The sequence below is a fragment of the Capra hircus genome, chromosome 11 (genome assembly GCF_001704415.2).
Source record: "Capra hircus breed San Clemente chromosome 11, ASM170441v1, whole genome shotgun sequence".
Classification (NCBI taxonomy): Eukaryota; Metazoa; Chordata; class Mammalia; order Artiodactyla; family Bovidae; genus Capra; species Capra hircus.
This window is the reverse complement of record NC_030818.1, coordinates 10,771,835-10,792,477: the sequence shown is the minus strand read 5'-3', so window position 1 is coordinate 10,792,477 and position 20,643 is coordinate 10,771,835. Positions and strand designations below refer to the sequence as shown.

Genomic DNA, 20,643 nt, shown 5'->3' with positions numbered 1-20,643 from the left:
TTTTAGATGTTGAGTTGCTTTGCTGATTCCGTTTTTTTCATATGTAGTCACCTTTCCCCAAGCTGTCTTTCTCTTTCATTCTCAGTGTTTACCCATCTTAACTGTCATCTCACGCTAGTGAAAGTGAAAAGTGAAAGTTGCTCAGTCGTGTCCGACTCTTTGCAACCCCATGGACTTGTCCATGGAATTCTCTAGGTCAGAATACTGGAGTGGGTAGCCTTTCCCTTCTCCAGGGGATCTTCCCAACCCAGGGTAGCTGCTTGAAAGGTATTTTAAAATAAGTTTTGTCAACTTATAGTCTTCTTTTTCCTGTCTTAGGTTCCAGTACTGCTGCTGCTTCACAGCACTCAACTCAACTACAAGACACAAAGACTGACATTAAACAGAAAGAGGAGATCCATAGTAAGAGGAAGGTTACTAAGGAAGCCTGGTCAGAAGAAAAGAAATCCTTACAGATAGATATTGCAGGTAATGAGATTGGGTGGCGGGGTGGGAGCTATAAGAGAGAGAGAGCATGTGTGCCCCCAAGCACCAGTGTCCACATGTTTCCACTTAATCCCGGTGAGCATTATTGTTCAGTCACTAAGTCGTGTCTTACTTTGCAGCCTTGTGGACTACAGCACGCCAAGCACCCCTGTCCTTCACTGTCTCCTGGAGTTTGCTTGAATCATGTCCATTTGTTTGGTGATGCTATCTAACCATCACACTCTCTGCTGCCCCCTTCTCCTTTTGCCTTCAATCTTTCCCAGCATCAGGGTCCTTTCCAGTGAGTTGGCTCTGCATATCAGGTGGCCAAAGTATTGGAGTTTCAGCTTTAGCATCAGTGCTTTAGTGAATATTCAGGGTTGCTTTTCTTTAGGGTTGACTGGGTTGATCTTCTTGCAGTTCAAGGGACTCTCAAGTTCTCCAGCATTACAGTTCAAAAGCATCAATTCTTCAGTGCTCCGCCTTCTTTATGGTCCAGGTCTCACATCCATGTATGTATGTTAGTTGCTCAGTCATGCCCGACTCTTTGTGACCCCAGATTCTTCTGTCCATAGAATTCCTCAGGCAAGAGTACAGGAGTGGGTTGCTATTCCCTTCTCCAGGGTATCTTCTGGGATCGAACCTGGGTCTCTGCATCACAAACAAGTTCTTTACCATCTAAACCACAAAGGAAGCCCCACATCCATACATGACTATTGGAAAAACCATAGCTTTGACTAGAAGGACCTTTGTGGCCAAAGCAATGTCTCTGGGTTTTAATATGCTGTCTGGGATTGTCATAGCTTTTCTTCCAAGGAGCAAGTGTCTTCACTCAACTCTTTCACCTTCATCAAGAGGCTCTTTAGTTCTTCTTCACTTTCTGCCATTAGAGTGGTATCATCTGCGTGGAGGGAGGTGTGAAGATATTTCACAAAAAAGGAATTTTCCTGGGCTGTAAAACATGTAAAGAATTGCCATTTTTGAAAATATTATCCATTTAATTACTGATGATAAAAATGAAGTCTCAGGTTTCTTTGCTGAAGAGGTTAATAATACCTCTCTATCAGTTTTATAAGAGAAAAAATTAGAGATAAAGCATATCTTATAATATTCCACACATAACAGGCAATGATAGATAGCAGCTGGTGTGATAATCCCAATAACCAGAGTGCCCTCCTCAAGGTCATACAGCCAGTTTGTGGCAGAATCCAACCCAGAATCTGGGTCTTTTGAGCCCGAGTCTCTTGAAGTATTACCCTGACAGTCTGGGCACTAGGCACACGGCATGAATCCTTTATACAGGCAGTGAATTTTCTGAATCTTTATATAAACCATTCTTTTTTTTTTTTTTTTTAATGGCAAGGAAAGTTTGCTTTCTTTTGGAAGCTAGCAGACCAGGGGGAGGGTGGATGAGACTTATGTCCAAAGGCTGACTCCCCCACTGACAACCAGTGGGTAAGAGCTTTTAAAGGCATGTTTCAGGGTGTATACAGGGAAAGAGGGGACTACATGCAGAAACTGCAGTCAGCTCTGACAGTCGTCTTGGAATTGGTCATGCAGTGGTTTGATCAGCATCATCTTGACTGTTTTAAGTATAGTTAATCTTCAGTTCCAGGGTCAATTTGTTCCCATTTCTTTGAGGCCGTTCTCAGAATTGTGGCAGCTTATTTCACGGATACAGTCTCGCCATCATGTAGTTAACTTCTCCCACCTTCCCATCTCTGTGGAAAGGGAGGCTAAGCTGACGGCCTTGTAGTCTAGGAAAGGCTTCGGGACTGCCCACTCTTGCCTAACTGCATCCCTGACCTATACAAACTGTTATTTCCTTCAGTCTTTGTTTTGTATATAAAGAATTAAATGTGAATACTGTTTCTAAATGGAATGCAGATATTTTGAAAGTACTTCAGAATCTTTTTTTTCTTTTCCTTCTTTTCAGAATCCAAATGTCATTCGGAATTTGAAAATACTACCCATTCTGTATTCAGGTCAGCTAAGTTTTACTTTCATCATCCAGTGCACCTACCAAGTGATCAAGATTTTTGCCATGAATCCTTAGGAAGAAGTGTTTTCATGAAGCATTCTTGGAAAGACTTCTTTCAACATCATCCAGACAAACAAAGAGAATACACTTGTCTTCCTTCCCCTTGTCAACATATGGAAAAGACTAAGACAGATTATACCAGAATACAGAGCCTCAGTATCAATGTAAACTTGGAAAACAAGGAATTGAAGCATGCTTCTAAAAGTCAGGCTAGAGATTTTCCAAAATCTGACAAACAAATTAATGATCTAAAAAGGGATCCTAAGGCCACCCCAGAGCTAACAACCGAGCACACTGTGAGTTTGAATGAACTCTGGAACAGATATCAGGAACGGCAGAAGCAACAGAAACCTGAGTTCAGTGCCAAGAAGGAACTTTCCTTGGTGGAGCGACTTGATCGTTTGGCTAAACTTCTTCAGCATCCCATCACACATTCTCTTCAGCCCTCAGAAAGTACACAGGATGACAGCAGAGGGGAACAAGATGTTAAGGAATGGGGTGATAAACAGCAGCAGCAGAAAAACAAGCTTCAGAAAAAGAAACAGTATAAAAGCCTGGAGAAATGCCATAAAAACACAGGTGATCTTAAAAAAAATAAGATTCTTTCTACTCATCAAGCTGGGAGGTCCAATCAGATTAAAATTGAACAGTTTAAGTTTGATAAATACATTCTGAGAAAACAGCCAGGTTTTCATTATATAAATAACACTTCTTCGGATTCTAGACACTCAGAGGATAGTGAGCTGCTCACAGATACGGCCACCAACATCCTTTCTACCACCACTTCTCCTGTGGAATCAGATATATTGACCCAAACAGATAAGGAAATGACTTTGCAAGAGAGGAGCAGCTCAATTTCCACCATTGACACTGCCCGATTGATCCATGCTTTTGGCCATGAAAGAGTTTGTTTGTCACCCAGGCGAATTAAATTATACAGCAGTATCACCGACCATCAGAGGAGATACCTTGAGAAGCGGAGCAAGAAAAACAAGAAGGCATTGAATACAGGTTATCCCCAAATTACTTCAGAGCACACCAGAAGGAAACACATCCAGGTACATGGCTACAAATTCCATCTGGCAATGTGACTGCCTTTTTCATGGACTTCTTTAGTTCAGCTTTGCACACAGGTGAAAAAAAGCCAATTGTCCTTTCCTCCCTATAATATTTCTTACCAACTGGAAAAGAGTGAGAAAGTGTAGCACAGTGCTATTGTGAGTTGTCATTCTTTTCATCAACATTCATTTACAAATTACCCTTTGGATGAAAGGCTTTGCTGCTAAATGCTTCAGAATCTGCACAGTATACCCTTGGTACAGTGGAACTTCAAGTTTAGAATGACCTTCATTCTGAACAATATTGCCTGCTTCTTTTTTGCCTGTTGATTTTGTTTATTCATTCCTCCCTGTCTTTTAAGAAATTTTGAGGTTCTTTTAAGCACACATGTACATACACACATACATATATAAGTAATATGATATGATTTATTTAAGTAGATGAAGAGTTGGAATGATAGAAAGTTAGATTGAAGCCAGGGTGGAGTGAGCTACAACATGATTTTTAAAACAAATGAGTGAATAATTAAGAGTAATGGGAAGACAAGTTGATACCTTGTGGATGTGGTTCCTAAAAGTGAGTCACAAATTTTGCTTTATGTTTTCTACCAGTTAATATTGGTAGAATTTTGTGATCAATTACATAACTCTAGTAGAAAAACAAAATTTTCAAGAGCAGTACAGATATCTCTGGTTTTAAAGACTTAAGAGAAATTTCATCTGTCCTCAAGAAGGCATTGTGGTGTAACAGAATCCTCGACGGAGTCCTTACAGTATGTTCTCAGTAACAATAGTCATATGAGGCTAATATGGCCTTAATGTAGAGAATTCCATAAAGGCAGATTTTACAGGGTCCGTAAATGCAGACCATCACTTTAACCCAAGATAAAATTTATTTGGAGACGTGCTCTCCAAATAAGCGTACTTGCAAAATGGTTCATTGGAAAAGAACCTTTTAAAGTTTATGTTTTGTCTATGTTTTACAATATATAAATACAGCAATAATACATAATTTATAAGTATCTAATAATTTCTGCTCAGAAATATTTAATCAGTAGAACCCAATGATTAAAACAATTTGGAGACCACTAGTCTAGTGGGAAGAAGGCACAAAACATTCAGACATTTACCATAAATATTATTTCTCATAATTGAGTTTTTGGTAGGTATTTAATGACAGTACTTACATGTATAAATAGTACAATAAGATTTTTTTTTAAGTAAGCAAAGAATAGGGAAAGACACGACAGAGGCATTTTGTTCTATAGAGGAGATGGGGGAAAGGATGCAGATAGAGCATTTTGGAGGGGGGTGGGGGGGAGTGTAGTAAAATATATAGCGTGAAGTCTGCAGTTTTACCATTTTGAAGTGTACAATTCCATGCTACCAAATATATTCACAGTGTCTTACAACTACCACCATGTCCCATCCCAGAACTTTTCATCACCCTGGGAGAAACCTCATTAAGCAGTCACTCTTTTCTCATTCCTACCAGTCCCTGACACCCACAGAATTCTACTTTGTGTTTCTGAACTTTGCTACTCAGATTATTTCATTTAATTGGAATCACATCATATGTGATCTTTGTGTCAGGCCTCTTTGACTTTAGGATAATCTGAGGTTTCTCCATGTCCTGGCATCTGTCAGTAGTTCATTGCTTTTTTGGCTGAATAATAATATTTGTTTAGACATTTTATTTATCTATTCATCCATTCATGGACATTTGAGTTGTTTCTACCTTTTGGCTATTGTGAATAGACCTAACATGAACATTTGTGTACAAGTTTTTAAACACCTACATACAGTTCTTTTGGGTATATATGTAGGAGTTGGAAATGCTACTGGGTCATATGGTACTGGGTTGTCCAAAAAGTTCATTCAGGTTTTTCCATAAGAGGTTATGGAAAAACTTGAACTTTCTGGCCAACCCAATAATTTTAAGCTTATTCAGAAACCTTCAAACTCTTTTCCACAGTGGCTACCTCATTTGACCATACCCACCAACAATTTCTAAGGGTTCCAGCTTCTCCACATTCACCAACAGTCTACCTTTTTTTTTTGCTACCCCAGTAGGTACAAAGTTGTATCTCATACTCACGGTCATTTTCATTGTGGTTTGCTTTGCCTTTCCCTTTCCATAACGACTAATGATGTTAAAGTACCTTTTTATGTGCTCGTTGATCATTTTTACATCTTCCTTAGAAAACCATCTATTCAGGTCTTTGTCCGCTTTTAAATTGTTTGTCCTTCATGTTTTGAGTTGTGAGAGTTCTTTATGTATTCTGGATTGAGGAATCTTACCAAATGTGTAATCTGCAAATGTGTGTTCTGCTCACTCACTGCTCTGTGCTGCATGGCATTGCACATTCAGTGGAGCCCCAGGGTGCCTGTCTTTTCTACTGTTGCTTGTGCTTTTGGTGTCATATTTAAGAAGCCGTTGCGAAATCCAGAGTCATGAGGATTTGTCCATTTATTTTTTTCAAGAATTTTATACTTTCAGTTCTTTCACTTGCATCTTGGATGGTATGAGGTAGGGGTCAAACAGACTTCCCTGGTGGCTCAACTAGTAAAGAATCCGCCTGCAATGCAGGAGACCCTGATTAGACTCTTGGGTCAGGCAGTTCCCCTGGAGAAGGGATAGGCTACCCACTCCAGTATTCTTGGGCTGCCCTGGCGGCTCAGATGGTAAAGAATCCGCCTGCATTGCAGGAGACCTGGGTTTGATCCCTAGGTTGGGAAGATCCTCTGGAGGAGGGCATGGCAACCCACTCCAGTATTCTTGCCTGGAGAATCTCCAGTAACAGAGGAGCCTGGCGGGCTATGGTCCGTAGGGTTGCAAAGAGTCGGACATGACTGAGCAGCTAAGCACAGCACAGCACAGAAGTCAAACATCATTCTTTTCCACATAGGTATCCAGTTGTCCCAGCACCAGGTGTTGAGACTGTTCTTTCCTTAATGAATGGTCCTGACACCACTGACCACAGGTGTGGAGGGTTTATTTCTAGGCTCTCAATTCTGTTCCTTTGATCTACATGCATATCTATATGTCATTACTACACTGACTTGATTACTGTAGATTTAGTAGTAAGTTTCGGGGTTTTTAAAAAATATTTATCTATTTGTTTTTATTGGGCTGCCTTGGGTCTTAGTTGTGGGAAGCAGGGTCTTCGTTGCATCATGCAGCATCCTTTGTTGTAGAGCACAGGCATCAGTAGTTTTGATGCTTAAGTTGCTTCACAGCATGTAGGATCCCTGACCAGGGATTGAATCCATATCCCCTGTATTGGAAGGCTGATTCTCAACCACTGGACTACCAGTAAATTTTAAAATTGAGAAGTGTTAGCCTTACAACTTTTTTTTCTTTAAAGACACTTTTGGCCAGTCAGGGTCTTATGTCTCCATATGAGTTTTAGGATCAGCTTTTTTATTTCTGCTGAAAATGTCATTGGAATTTTGATATAAATTGCATTTAATAGGTGGTTTGCTTTAGGGCTTAATGCCATCCTAATGATATTGTCTTCCAGTCCATGCATACAGAATGTCTTTTGATTTCTTTAGATCTTTAATGTCTTCCAGCAGTGTTTTGTAGTTGTCAGTGTGCAAGTGTTATGTTATTTTTCTTCCAGTTTGATTGAGATATAATTGACAAATCTGTTTGAGTACAGCATAATGACTTATCTTTTATTTGTTTTTCTTCAGTCGCAAAGTCATGTCTAACTCTTTGTGATCCCGTGGACTGCAACAGGCCAGGCTCCTCTGTCTTCCACTGTCTCCTGGAGTTTGCTCATATTCCCATCCATTGAGTCGGTGATTCTGTCTAACCATCTCATCCTCTGCTCTCCTCTCCTCTTGCCTTCAGTCTTTCCCAACATCAGGGTCTTTTCCAGTGAGTCAGCTCTACGCATCAAGCAGCAAAAGAATTGGAACTTCAGCACCAGTCCTTCCAGTGAATATCCAGGTTTCCTTTGGATTGACTGATTTGATCTCCTTGTGGTCCAAGGAACTCTCAAGAATCTTCTCCAGGACCTCAGTTCAAAAGCATCAATTCTTTGGCACTGAACCTTCTTTATAGCCCAATTCTCACATCAATACATGACTACTGGAAAAACCATAGCTTTGACTATGGACCTTTGTAGGCAAAGTGATGGCTCTGTTTTATAATACACTGTCTAGGTTCGTCATAGCTTTTCTTCCAAGGAGCAATTGTCTTTTAATTTCATAGCTGCAGTCACCATCCGCAGTGATTTTGGAGCCAAGAAAAGAAAATCTGTCACTGTTTCCATTTTTTCCCCTTCTATTTGCCATGAAGTAATGGAATCATAAGCCATGATTGTAGTTATTTGAATGTTGAGTTTTAAGCCAGCTTTTTAACTCTCCTCTTTCACCTTCATCAAGAGGCTCTTTAGTTCCTCTTTGCTTTCTGCCATTAGGGTGTTCTCATCTGCACATCTAAGGTTGTTATTACTTCTGGCAATTTTGATTCCAGCTTGTGATTCATTCACCCTGGCATTTCACATGATGTATACATCATGAAATGATTATCACAGTATGTTTAGTGAACATCCATCATCTCCTATAGATACAAAATTAAAGAAATAAAAATATTTTCCTTGTGATAAGAATTCTTATGCTTCCATATCTTGGCTATTCTAAATAATACTTCAGTGAATGTAGTAGTGGATTTATCTCTTCAGATTAGTGTTTCTGTCTTCTTTTGAAAAATATGCATAAGCTAATTCTTGGGTCATGTGGTAGTTCTATTTTTAATTTTGCGGGGAACCTCCATGTTCTCCTTAATGGCTGCACCCATTTCCATCCCCACCAGTAGTGCATGAGCATCCTGTTTTCTCTGCATCCTTTTCCATGTTGTTATTTGCTGTATTTTGCTAACTGTCATTCTGACATGTGTTAGATGATATCCCATTATACTTCTGCTTTTTACTTTACTGATGATTAGTGATGTTGAGCATCTTTTCATGTGCTTCTTGGCCACCTGCATGTCTTCTTTGCAAAAATGTCTATTCAGATCCTTTGCCTATTTTGAAAATCAGGTTGTTTAGTATTTTAATGTTGAGTTGTCTGAGTTCTTTGTATATTTTCGTTTCTCACCCCTTCTCCAATAAATTGCTTGCAGTTATCTTCTCCCGTTCAGTAGATGGCCTTTTCTTTTTCTTGATGGTTCCCTTTACTATGGAAAAGCTCTTTAGTTTGATGTAGTCCCATTTGTTTATTTTTGGTTTTGTTTCCCACGCCTGAGAGGATACATCCAAAAAAAAGTACTGAGACCAACCAGTGTCACATAGCTTCCTGCCTGTGTTTCCTTCAGGGAGGTTTGTCTTTTTTTGGTTGTAGTTTCAGTTCCTACATTTGTCTTTAATCCATTTTGAATTTTTTTTTGTGCATGGTATAGTTCAGTGATATTAAATACATACCACCTTATGCTCCTCCCCTAGCAACCACTATTCTACCTTCTGTGTCTTAAGAATTTGACTACACTAGTTACCTCATGTATGTGGAATACAGTGTTTATCCTTACGTAGCAAGTTTATTTCCCTTAGCATTTCCTCAAGGATCATCAGTGTTGTACCATCTGACAGGATTGTCTGTTTAAAAAAAAAACCCTGAATAATACTGCAGTGTATGTGTATACCACATTTTGTTTATGCATCCATCGGTAGATACTTGTGTTGCTTCTACCATTAGACTGTTGTGAATATGATGCTGTGAACATGGGTGTACTGATACCCGTTCGAGACCCTGCTTCCAGTTTCTGTGGACGTATATCCAGAAGGGGAGTGGCTCAGTTACGTGGCAGTTCTGTTTGTAACTGAGGACTGCTGTACTGTTTTCCATAGTATCTACACCATTTTACAGCCCCACTAACAAGACAGACGGTTCCACTTTCTCCACATCTTTGCCAACACTTGTTATTTTCTCTTTCTTTAATAGAGGCATCCTAATATGTATGAAGTGATATCTTACAGTTTTGCTTTGCATTTCTTTCATGATTACTGATATTGAACATCTTTTTACATGCTTCTTGACCATTCACGTATCATCTTTGGAAAAACGTCTGTCCAGATACTTTGTCCATTCTTGAATCATGTTATTTATTTTTTGGTCATTGAGTTGTTGAAGTTCTTTATATATTCTGAGTATTAACCTTTTATCACATATTATAAATTTTTCTCCCAACTGGTTAGTTGCCTTTTCACCTTTTTTGATTGTGTTCTTTGATGCACAGAAATTTTTAATATTGATGCAGTGCCAATTGTTGACTTTTGCTTCCTGTACTTTTGAAATCATTACCAAGTCCAGTGCCATGAAACTTTCCCCTAACGTGTTCTTCCAAGAATTTTATGGTTTTAGGTGTTTATTTTGTTTTGAGGTAATTTTAGTATATGCTATAAAGTAAGGTTCCAACTTCATTCTTTTTAAGAGAGTGTGGATATCCAGTTTTCCCAGCACTATTTGTTAAGAAAATTACTCTTTTCCCATTGAGTGATCTTGGCCCCTTGTCAAGGGTCAGAGATCCTTTGATCGTAGATCCTGTGACCATATGGCACAAAGGTTTATTTCTCTCTGTCTGTTCTAGTCCATTGATTTACTTGTCTTTATGCCAGTATTTCACTGTTGTATTACTGTTTTGAAATCGGGAAGTATGGATCCTCCAACTTTGTTGTTCTTTTCCAAAATTGTCTTGGTTCTTCAGTGTTTCTTATCACTTTTAGTGATTTCTTACAGTGTTCAATTTTTTTCATTGGTATATGATTTCTTTGAGTGGTTTTTTTTTTGCTAATTTAGCAGCCGTGTAACTAACAAATTTGCTTAAGCTACTGTCTCAAATGTATCACTGTCAGAAATGCAGTTAATATCTATTGACTCCACTATTATACGAAGAATTATGAAGTTGGTTGTGCTTGCCCTCCTTCTCCCCACATACAGCACACTTCCCCCAATGTACCAATATTTATTTTGTGAATTTTATGTTTATTCTGGAAGTGTTATTCCTGTATTGATTGGCTTTATTTTCAAGAAGTATAACATTTTTCTTTCATATTATAAGCAAAATCACTGTATGTTTTTTAAAAGCATCAGTATTGGTCACAAGTCTTTTCGATATAACTGAGTTTATTAATTTAAATAATTATATTGTTTGGATCGATTTTTCAGTAGTTTTTCAGCAGTGTGCATCTCCAGTTCTAGCAAATTTGAGATTATCATTCTGTCACCTTTGTATAGGAATAACAGCTTGTTTGGGTATAAAACTTTTCACAGCTTTTTAGAATATTTATTGATTTGGCTGTCTCAGGTCTTAGTTGGCGCACACAGATCTTCATTGTGCAGTGTGGGATCTTTCATTGAGGCACATGGACTCTAGATGTGGTGTTCAGGCTTAGTTGCTGTGTGGCATATGGGATCTTAGTTCCCTCCCAGGAATCAAACCCACCTCCTTTGTGTTGCAAGGCAGATTCTTAACCACTGGACCACCAGGGAAGTCCCAGTAATAATCTTTAATTCAGAGCTCAGTTAATTTTGTTCCTCCTTTTCTGGGGTGCATATGTGTAATATATCTGTGCCAGATGCAACCATGATATTTTTTTCCCTATGTTGGATCCTGGATTTTCAAAATTTGTCAGGTTTTTAAAATTTGTTTTCTTACTTGCCCAGGGTGTGTCTCATTTTTGGTCAAAAAATAAAATTTACATGCCTCACAGTTCATTCCTTTTTTAATTATTTACGTTTTTCTCTCTGCTGGTCTTTGTTGCTGCACAGGCTTTTGTCTAGTTGTGGCGAGTTGGAGTTACTCTCCAGTTGCTGTGCACGGGCTTCTCTTTGATAGCCTCGCTTGTTGAGCACAGGCTCTCGGGCTCATGGGTTTCGGTAATTGCAGCACGTGGGCTCAGTTTGTGTGTCTCCTGGGCTGTAGAGCACAGGAGTCTGTAATTATGGTACACAGGCTTAGTTGCCCTGAGGCCTGTGGGATCTTCCTGGACCAGGGATCGAAGCAGTGTCCCTGCATTGGCAGGCGGACTCTTCACACTGAGCCACCAGGGAAGCCCTACAATTCATTCTTTTAAAGTGCAGCCATCACCCCTAATTCCAGAACATTCTTCTCATACCAGAAAGAAACTCCATGCCCGTTAACAGTTTCCTAGTCTCCTCTTAATTTTTTCAGGCTTCGTTTTGTAGCATGAGTCAGTTGTTGTTTATTATGGCCAAACAGTATTTCATATGCATGTACAACATGTTTATTCATGAGTTGTTGGACGTTTGGATTGTTTCTGCTCTTTTGGCCATGATGAAAAATGCTGCAGTGAACATTAATGTACAGATTTTTGTGTCAACATGTTTCCTCCACTTTCTTAGATGTGTATATACCTAGGAGCACAATTGCTAAATCATGTTGTAACTCTGTTTAGGCTTCTGTTTTCAAAAGTGGCTGCACCATTTTGCATCTGCGTCTAGTGGCTGCACCTAGATCATGTTCCAGTTTTTCTACATCTTCATCAACACTTGTTTTCTGTCGTTTGGTAATAGCCGTCTTATGGGTGTGAAGCGTTACGTCACTGTGATTTTAGTTTGCATTTGCCTAACAGCTACTGATATTGAGCAATTTGCACATGCCGGATGGCCATTTGTTTGTCTTCTTTAGAGAAATATCTGTGCAGATCCTTGGCCCATTCTAAAATTGAGTCACTTGTCATTTTATTACTATTTCTCTGTCTATTCTGAATACAAGTCCCTTATGTTTTCCACGCATGCCCTTACATTCTGCGACTTGCTTTTCACTTTCTTGATGGTATTATTTGTGGTACAAAAGTTTTCATTTTGACAAAACCATTCAATTTATCTTTTATTTCTTTTGTTCCTTATTCTTTTCATATATCTAAAACTTATCTAACCCATGGTTACAAAATATTTACTCTCTTTTGTTTCTTCTAAAAGTTTCATAATTTTAGTTCTTTTAGTTTGATGAACATTTTTTAGTTAATTTTTGTACGTGGTGTTGAGGCAGTACAATTTCATTCTTTTGCCTGTAGATATCCAGTTGTCTTAATACCATTTGCTGCAAAGACTATTCTTTCCTCCACTGAACTGTCTGGGCACCCTTGGCAAAAACCAATTAATCATAAAGGAAAAAAATTTTTTTTAATTTTTTTAATGATAAAGTTATAAACGTAAGGGTTTATTTCTGGACACTGAACCTATGTCTCTATTCCACTACAACACTGTCTAATTAGTGTGAATCCTCCAACTTTGTTTTTTTCCTTTTCAAGCTTATTATTTTTAGGTCATATGAATTTTCAGATCAGCTTGTCAGTTTCTGCCCAAAAGAAGAAACTAGACAACTTGAATCTTGGGGAGGGATTGCATTGAAATTGTAGAAGAATTTAGGGAATCTTGTTACTCTAATGATATTAAATCTTCTAATCCATGAACATAGGATGTCTTTCCACTTACTTAGGTCATCTTTAATTTCTTTCAGTGATGTTTGTAGTTTCCACCTCTTTGTAGTTTGGTACTTCTTTTGTTAAAAGTATATTGAGTATTTTATTCTTTATTCTTTTTAATAACATAACTAGTTTTCTGAAGTTCAATTTGGGACTTTTCCTTGTTAGTGTAGACTAACAAGTGTAGCAAGAGAAGGGCTGACTCATTGGGAAAGACCCTGATGCTAGGAAAGACTGAGGGCAGGAGGAGAAGGAGACGACGGAGGATGAGATGGCTGGATGGCATCACCAACTCAAATAGACATGAGTTTGAGCAAGCTCCGGGAGTTGGTGATGGACAGGGAAGCCTGGCGTGCTGCAGTCCGTGGGGTTGCACAGAATCTAACATTAATGAGCAGCTGAACTGAACTGTACAGGGATGTACTGATTTTTTTCATATTTATCTTGGTCATTGCAACTTTGTTGAACTTGTTTATAAGTTTGAGTATGTTTAAGTTGTGTGTGTTCATTGGTGTTTTCTATGTAGAATAATGTGTCCTCTGCAAATAGAGATTGTTTTCCATCTTCCTTTCCAATATGTCATTAATCTGTTTTTGTTGCCTAGTTGCCCTTGCTAGAACCTCCAGTACTATCTTGAATAGAAGTGGTAAGAATGAGTATCCTTGTCTTATCCCTGATTTTAGGGAGAAATCTTTCTGGTCAACATTAAGGATGATGTTTACTCTGAGATTTTTATAAATGCTCTTTGTCAGACTGAGGAATTCTCTTTTATTCCTATTTTGTTTAGTGTTTTGTTGTTGTTGTTGTTGTTTTACTTTTTGGCCATACTACAGAGCATGCCTGATCTTAGTTCCCCAGCTAGTCTAATCTGTACCTCCTGCAGTAAAAGGGCAGAGTCTCAACCGCTGGACCACCAGGCAAGTCCCTGTTAATGGTTTTATTATGGAAGGGTTTTGGGTTTTGCCATATGGTTTTTCTATGTATAATGAAATGACCATATGTTTTCTTTCTTTATTAACATGTGTATTGCATTGACTGATAATCATATAGGAAACCAACCTTGCCTTCCCCAGATAAATCCCTTTTGGTTTTGATGTATAATTCTTCTGTGTTGCTGGATTCAGTTTCCTAGTATTTTGTTGAAGATTTTCCTTCTATATTGATAAGGGGTACTGGTCTGTAGTTTTATTATATCTTCACCTTTCTTTCTGAAGGTAATACTGTCCTCATAGGATGAATTGGGAAGTGATCCTCCTTGTTTTTTCTTCCTTTTGGCTGTGCTGGGTCTTCAGTGCCACGCAGGGTTTCTCTAGCTGTGGCAAGCCGGGGCTGCTCTCGCTGCAGTAGCTTCTCTTGTTGCAGAGCACAAGCCCTGGAGTGTGTGTCCTTCAGTAGCTGGGGCACGTGGGCTCAGGAGTTTTGGTACACAGGCTCAATAGTTGTGACACACAGGCTTAGTAGCTCCACAACATGTGGGATGTTCCTGGATCAGGAATCAAACCCGTGTCTCCTGCATTAGCAGGCAGCTTCTTTACTGCTGAGTCACCAAGGAAGCTTCTTGTTTTGAAGTTGTTGTTTTTTAAGTTTGTGAGTGCTTATTGTTAATTCTACTTTAAATGTTTTTTTTAGAATTTACCAGTGAAATAGGCTTGGGCTTTTCTTTGGTGGCTGTTTTCTGACTACAGATTTTCTGTTTTTGCTTGAGTCTGTTTTGGTAGGTTATTTTTCTAAGAAATTATCTGTTTCATCGAGGTTATCTAATTTGTTGACATATAATTGTTCATAATATTCCCTTATGGTCCTTTTTAATTTCTGTGTGATTGATAGTAATACCCTCTGGTTCATTCTTAATTTATAATGATTTACATGTTCCCTTTTTTTCCCCTTGGTGAGTCTAGCTAAAATTTATCTAGTTTTTTGGATCTTTTCAAAGAACAAACTTTTGATTTCTTTTATTTTCTCTCTTTTTTTTATTCTCTGATTCATATATTTTCTTTTTTTTTTTTTAAGATTCATTTATGGCTGTGCTGGGTCTTTGCTGCTGTATGCAGGATTTCTCCAGTTGCAGCTAGTGAGAGCTACTTTCTAGCTGTGATGCGCGGGCTTCTCATTGCAGTGGTTTCTCTTGTTGTGGAGCACGGACGCTAGGCATGTGGCATTCATTAGTTATGGCTCCCGGGCTCTAGAGCACAGGCCCAGTAGCTGTGGCGTCTTGGTGTCTCCACGGCATGTGGCATCTTCCCGAACCAGGGTTTGAACCCATGACCCCTGCATTGGCAGGCAGATTCTTTACCGCTGAGCCACCAGGGAGGCCCGTGATTCATACATGCTCATTCTAATCTACATAATTTCCTTCTTTTTGCCTCCTTTGGATTTTATTTGCTCTTCTTTTTCTAGGTTCTTAAGACTAAAGATGAGGTTATCAATTTGAAATCTTTCTTCTTTTAATATATACACTTAGAGGTACAAATTTCTATAAGCTCTGCCTTCACTGCATCCCGTAAGTTTGGTTACGTTTTGCTTTCATTTTCATTCATCTCAAAGTATTTTCTAATTGCCCTTGTGATTTTGTCTTTGAACATCGGCAATTAAGAGTGTGTTGTTTAATTTCTGTTATTTCTAAAATTTTCAGAGTTCCTTTTTGGTTCTAATTTCATTCCATTGTGGCCAGAGAACATATTAATACTGCGTTACAAATCACAGTAAATGTAAATGTTTTGTGACTATTTTGACCTAGCATATGGTTTCTCCTGGAGAACATTACATATTCCCTCAGGAAGAATGCATATTCTGCTTCCGTTGGTTGGAGTATTATGTATATGTCTCTAGATCTACTTGATTTATAGTTTTATTCAAGCCTTCAATTTCCTTACTGGCCAGTCAAATTTTTCTATCCATTTTGAAAGTGTTATATTGCAGTCTCTAGCTATTACTGTTGAATTGTCTTTGTCTTCCTGTATTTCTGTCCCTTTTGCTTTATGTATTCTGGATATTAATTTTTTTTCTGGTACCAAGCTCTGTATCCCTTGTACATTCAGATTTAATTTCAGCAAAAACTTGTATCCTAGAATGTTTTTTCCTTTCCTCTCAACCTGTTTTCTGTCTTACAAGTGAGTGTGGGGCCAGTGCCACATGTATAATCCTCTTCTTGCATTCTGATTATTTTCATTCCCTTCATCTTTTTCTCTACATTTCAGGAGACCTTTTAAAACTGTACTCTGCTCCACTGGCTAAGTTTTCTTTAAATCAAGTTTGTTTTATTTTGCATAGATTAATTCTGCAATGATATAACGACATAATTACTGTCTTCATTTTTTTCCTTTGGTGCCTGGCGTTGGTTTTCCAACATATGGCATATATTCATTAACTTTTTATGGAATTGTGTTAATTTTGTTAACAACCTGTTAATCTCCCCCTGTTTTCCCAGCTTATCTTGGATCTATTTCATTAAGCCCATGTTCTTTTTAAATTTTCTCTGAGCAAAAATGCAGATTCTTTTCCTTTTATTTATTTATTTCTGATTGCACCGGGTCCTTGTTGCTGGGCACCGACACTGTAGTTGCGGCGAGTGGGAGCCTACTCTCTGTTGTGGCACACTGGCTCATTGTGGTGGCTTCTCTCGTGTGGAGCATAGTCTCTAGACGCAGGGGCTCAGTGGTTGTGAACTGTGGGCTGGAGAGCACATGGGCTCAGCAATTGCGGCACTCTGGCTTAGTTGCTCCGCGGCATGTCGAATCTTCCCGGATCAGGGATTGAACCCATGTCCCCTGCATTGGCAGGCGGATTCTTATCCACTGTACCACAAGGGAAGTCCCCAGTTCTATATTGACTAAAATGGGTAAACCTTCTGGCAAAGTAAATTCTTCCCCCCCTTTTGTTCTTCCTTTCTTCCACTTTAATGCTATAGAATGTTTTCATATTATCTTCTCTTATTTTCAGATTACCTTTGTCTCTAAACAGTTTTGTGAAAACCATTTATTTGATCCCACATAATGTGGTTAAATTCTTTCTGACTGGCTTATTACCTGTTTACAAGATACTGAGTCCCCTTCCTAGGACATGAACCTGAAGGTTGATTGTATATGGCTTGTTTTTTTTTTTTTTTTTTCGCCTTTCAGAGTTTGGGAAAGGCAGAAAGATAGTCATTGATTTTAGGACTCTGGACAGCTTTAGCAGGTGATATTTTTCTCTGCCATTATTTTGAAACATAAACTGATGGCCACTTTTCTAAGTGTGGAGGTGAGAAAATACCTGGTTCTATAGGACATGCCCTTGAGTTTTGCTCTTGTACTACTGTAAAGTCAGCTGGGAGCCGCTTTCATAGCATTGTGTGGGCAGTGATATAGCAGAGGCCTTATTTTTTTTCTAGCAAACTTTAGTAATGAAACTAAAGACTTAATTTTAGACTTAAGAGGTTATTTTCCTATCCCTTTTTCTGATTTCTTCCTGGCCAAAGAGGGTATACAGTAAACCATTCTGACTAGGACAGAAGAAGCTGTTTTTCCACTGGGAACGTGTCTACCCTTGGAAGACATGTTCTTTTTCCTGGGCCACTTACTATAATCAGTCCCTTTTCTGAGATACCAGTGGGATATTTTTAATTCAGGTGACTCACCTTTACCCTTCTGTATGATCCTTTGTGTAGGAAGAGTTTTGTGGTGGCATGAGTTGAGTCTGTTCCCTAGGCTCTGAATACTTTTTTCACTTTTTGATGGTTTTTGTTTGTGTATTTCAGTTATGAAAGAGGTTCATTAAGCCTGTCTCTGTGCTATCATATTTTCCAAAATCCATTATCTGTTTCCTTAGGTTTTTTTTTTTTCTCTCTCTCTTTCATATTCTCTTTCTTCTTTTTCTGTAGGCTCCTTCTCAACTAAAACTGTGCTTATCATAGACTGTAGTGGAGGACTTGCCTGTCATGATAGCTTTTATTAATGCTTCAGCTACCTTACATCTTTCTCTTCTCTTTGGTAACAACTATTTTTGTCAAAAAAGATATTATTTTATTACTTTTAAATATAAAAGTAAAAAGATAACTAAATATATCTCTCTATATATACTATTATATATACTATATATAATATTTACTCTTTATATATATAAAGAGTTTAATACATAAAATATAAAGACCTTGGAAATCACCCATAATTCTCACCATCCTGAAATAGTCATGATTAACATTTTCATAAATAAGCTTCCAGGTTTATATTTTATGTTGCACACACCTACTGCTTACCCTGGATCTGCTTGATCGGCATTCTAATGAAGCTAAATATCAAGTGAAGAAACCTCCGTGACAGCATAAAATGAGACCTTTATTACTGTCCAATTAAATTTTTATCACTGTTTCTTACATTTTTATATAACCGGCTGATTTCATATTAGTCTTCACAATCATTTTCATATATGGAAACAATGGTCCAAAAAAAATGAAATCATACTATGTATATTGTTTTGAAACTCTACACTGAATATAGACATCTTTCTATGCCAATAAATAAAGATTTATTAGTCATTTTTAATAGCTTTATGAGTTCCATTGTATAAATACAATAGTTAGGTTTAAGGGTTTTTTTGCACTTTATCATAATTTTCACTTTGGTGGGTAGTCTTGGTACATCTTTATGAATTTTTCTTTCCTAGAGATACATTTCTAAATAAAGAATTTCTGGGTTACCAAGTACTTACATGAAAAATGTTTAATCCACACTACTAAATTATCCTCTTGCAATACCTGCCAGTAGCATTCTTATTAATATTTGCCATATAGGCCAGAAATATGGTATCTATCCTGACTGATATTTCTTTGATCACACCTACTGAGTTTTTATTTTCTTTTCTATATTTCTCTTTGAATTGCCTATCTTATCTTTAAACCAGGTGTCCTTAGATATGCTAATGCTTTTTTTTCCCTGAACATGACCAGGACATGTACATGTGAGGGTTTAAGAGTCAGTAGAAGGGAATAACTGCAAGTGCCTGCTTGTTCTGCCCTCCTCCTTTGATTACACCTGTTCTTTCTGTGACTCGCTCTCTGTGCCTATCTTTGATGTGTCTGTGCAGGCTCTCCCCACACTCTGTAATTCATGCTGCACTGTCTCTGCACCCTGTCTTCTTCAGTGTTCTTTCTCTCTGCCTCTGTGCACCCACATTCTGTTCTCTTGTGCTCTCCCGCCCCACTTCATGCTGTCTGTTATCTCACCGTCTCTGCTGTGTGTCTTGTGAAAGCTACTACTTTCCTTCTCTCTGTTTCATGTTCTCGCTGTGCTTGCCTGCTGTCTCCCTGTTTTTTCTTTCTATTCCCCTCTCTCACTGTCTGGTTGTATGCTGGGGTCAAAGAAAAGGAATAGTTTACTACTGTCAGTACAAAGAGGTCACATTCAGTTTTTGTTTATCAAGAAAAAGCTAAAGATGAGTGATTTTTCTGTATTTTTCACCTCTCATTATTTCCAGTTGCCCATGTTACCAGCAGTTGGGCAAATGAACAACATTAACTACCAAGGAGACATCCAGGAGAGAATAAAATGATAGCATTAGTAATGTTTAAATGTTTACTGGTGTTTCTTACATTTTTATAAAACAGGCTAATATCATATCACTCTTCATAGTTGCACATATATGGAGAGAAACAACAGTCAAAGGCAGTATCTTTGAACCCAAGGATAAATTTCATTATGTGTTAAGAGATAAAAAGCAAGCTATAACATACACATGTATTTATATAGCTGGAACAAAAATATTAGCAGGTTATTTTAAGATTATGGGTTTATACATTTTTTTCTTTTTAATTTTTCATGTTCTTTTTAAACAAGAATCAAGCATTTTCTAATATGAAACCATAAAAAAAAATTTGTGGCCCTAACTAAAAAGTAACCTCAGCCAGACTGAGCACACAAACAAAACATTAGTTAAGAGCTGGAAAACAGAATTCTTAAGCTTCTCATTGTGTTCTAGTTTCTGCCAATAATGCCTATTTGAATTCCAATCTAGACATCATAAATCCTTCAAGAAGCAGAGTGAAAGAATAGAATTAGAAAAGTACTATACACAGTTTTTATGCCAAAATAACAAAATTTTAACTTCAGCTGCTAAGGATTGAGTTAATATACTCCTAGGTTCATGGCGTCTCTTTTAAAAACTTGGTTCCCACATCCCATCCTCATTCTCTCCTATATGCAACTGGCCTTGTTATGTAAATATCTTTTGACTTAGAAGAGTTCTTAAAAAATATACATTCTGTAGTTGTCGTGTATTTTCAGCTTGTATAAAACGTATATCATTATTTTTGTGACTCTCGCTAAGCACTGTATGTTTCAGACGCGTCTACGTTGCTATTCACACACCTAATTCGGGTTTCTGATCATTGCACAGCCCTCCACTGAGTGCACCTACCAGTGTACCTTTCCCTGTAATTAACACCCATGTTGTTGTCAGTTCTCAACAGTGCCAGGCACCAGCAGTGCACATCCTTGTTCATATTGCCTTATGGACCTTGTGAGGCTATCTTTGGCACATAAATCCAGAAGTGGAATCCTTGGATCATAAATTATATGTATACATGATTTTCTGCGTTAGTGCCAAATTACTTTCTAGTCTGTATTTCCACATGCAGTGCATGAAAATTCCT

General features: G+C 38.1%; 1 protein-coding gene across 5 annotated transcripts in view; it reads left to right on the top strand.

The window, feature by feature from the left end:
* The window catches only part of ALMS1 (ALMS1, centrosome and basal body associated protein), a 187,208-nt gene that overhangs the window by 145,439 nt on the left and 21,126 nt on the right, over positions 1-20,643 (top strand). For all 5 annotated transcript variants that reach the window (XM_018055036.1, XM_018055035.1, XM_018055033.1 and 2 more), the window contains 2 exons: positions 319-468; positions 2,402-3,564. In XM_018055036.1, the coding sequence (XP_017910525.1) occupies positions 319-468; positions 2,402-3,564 (1,313 nt within the window). The remainder of the gene's footprint in view (positions 1-318; positions 469-2,401; positions 3,565-20,643) is intronic.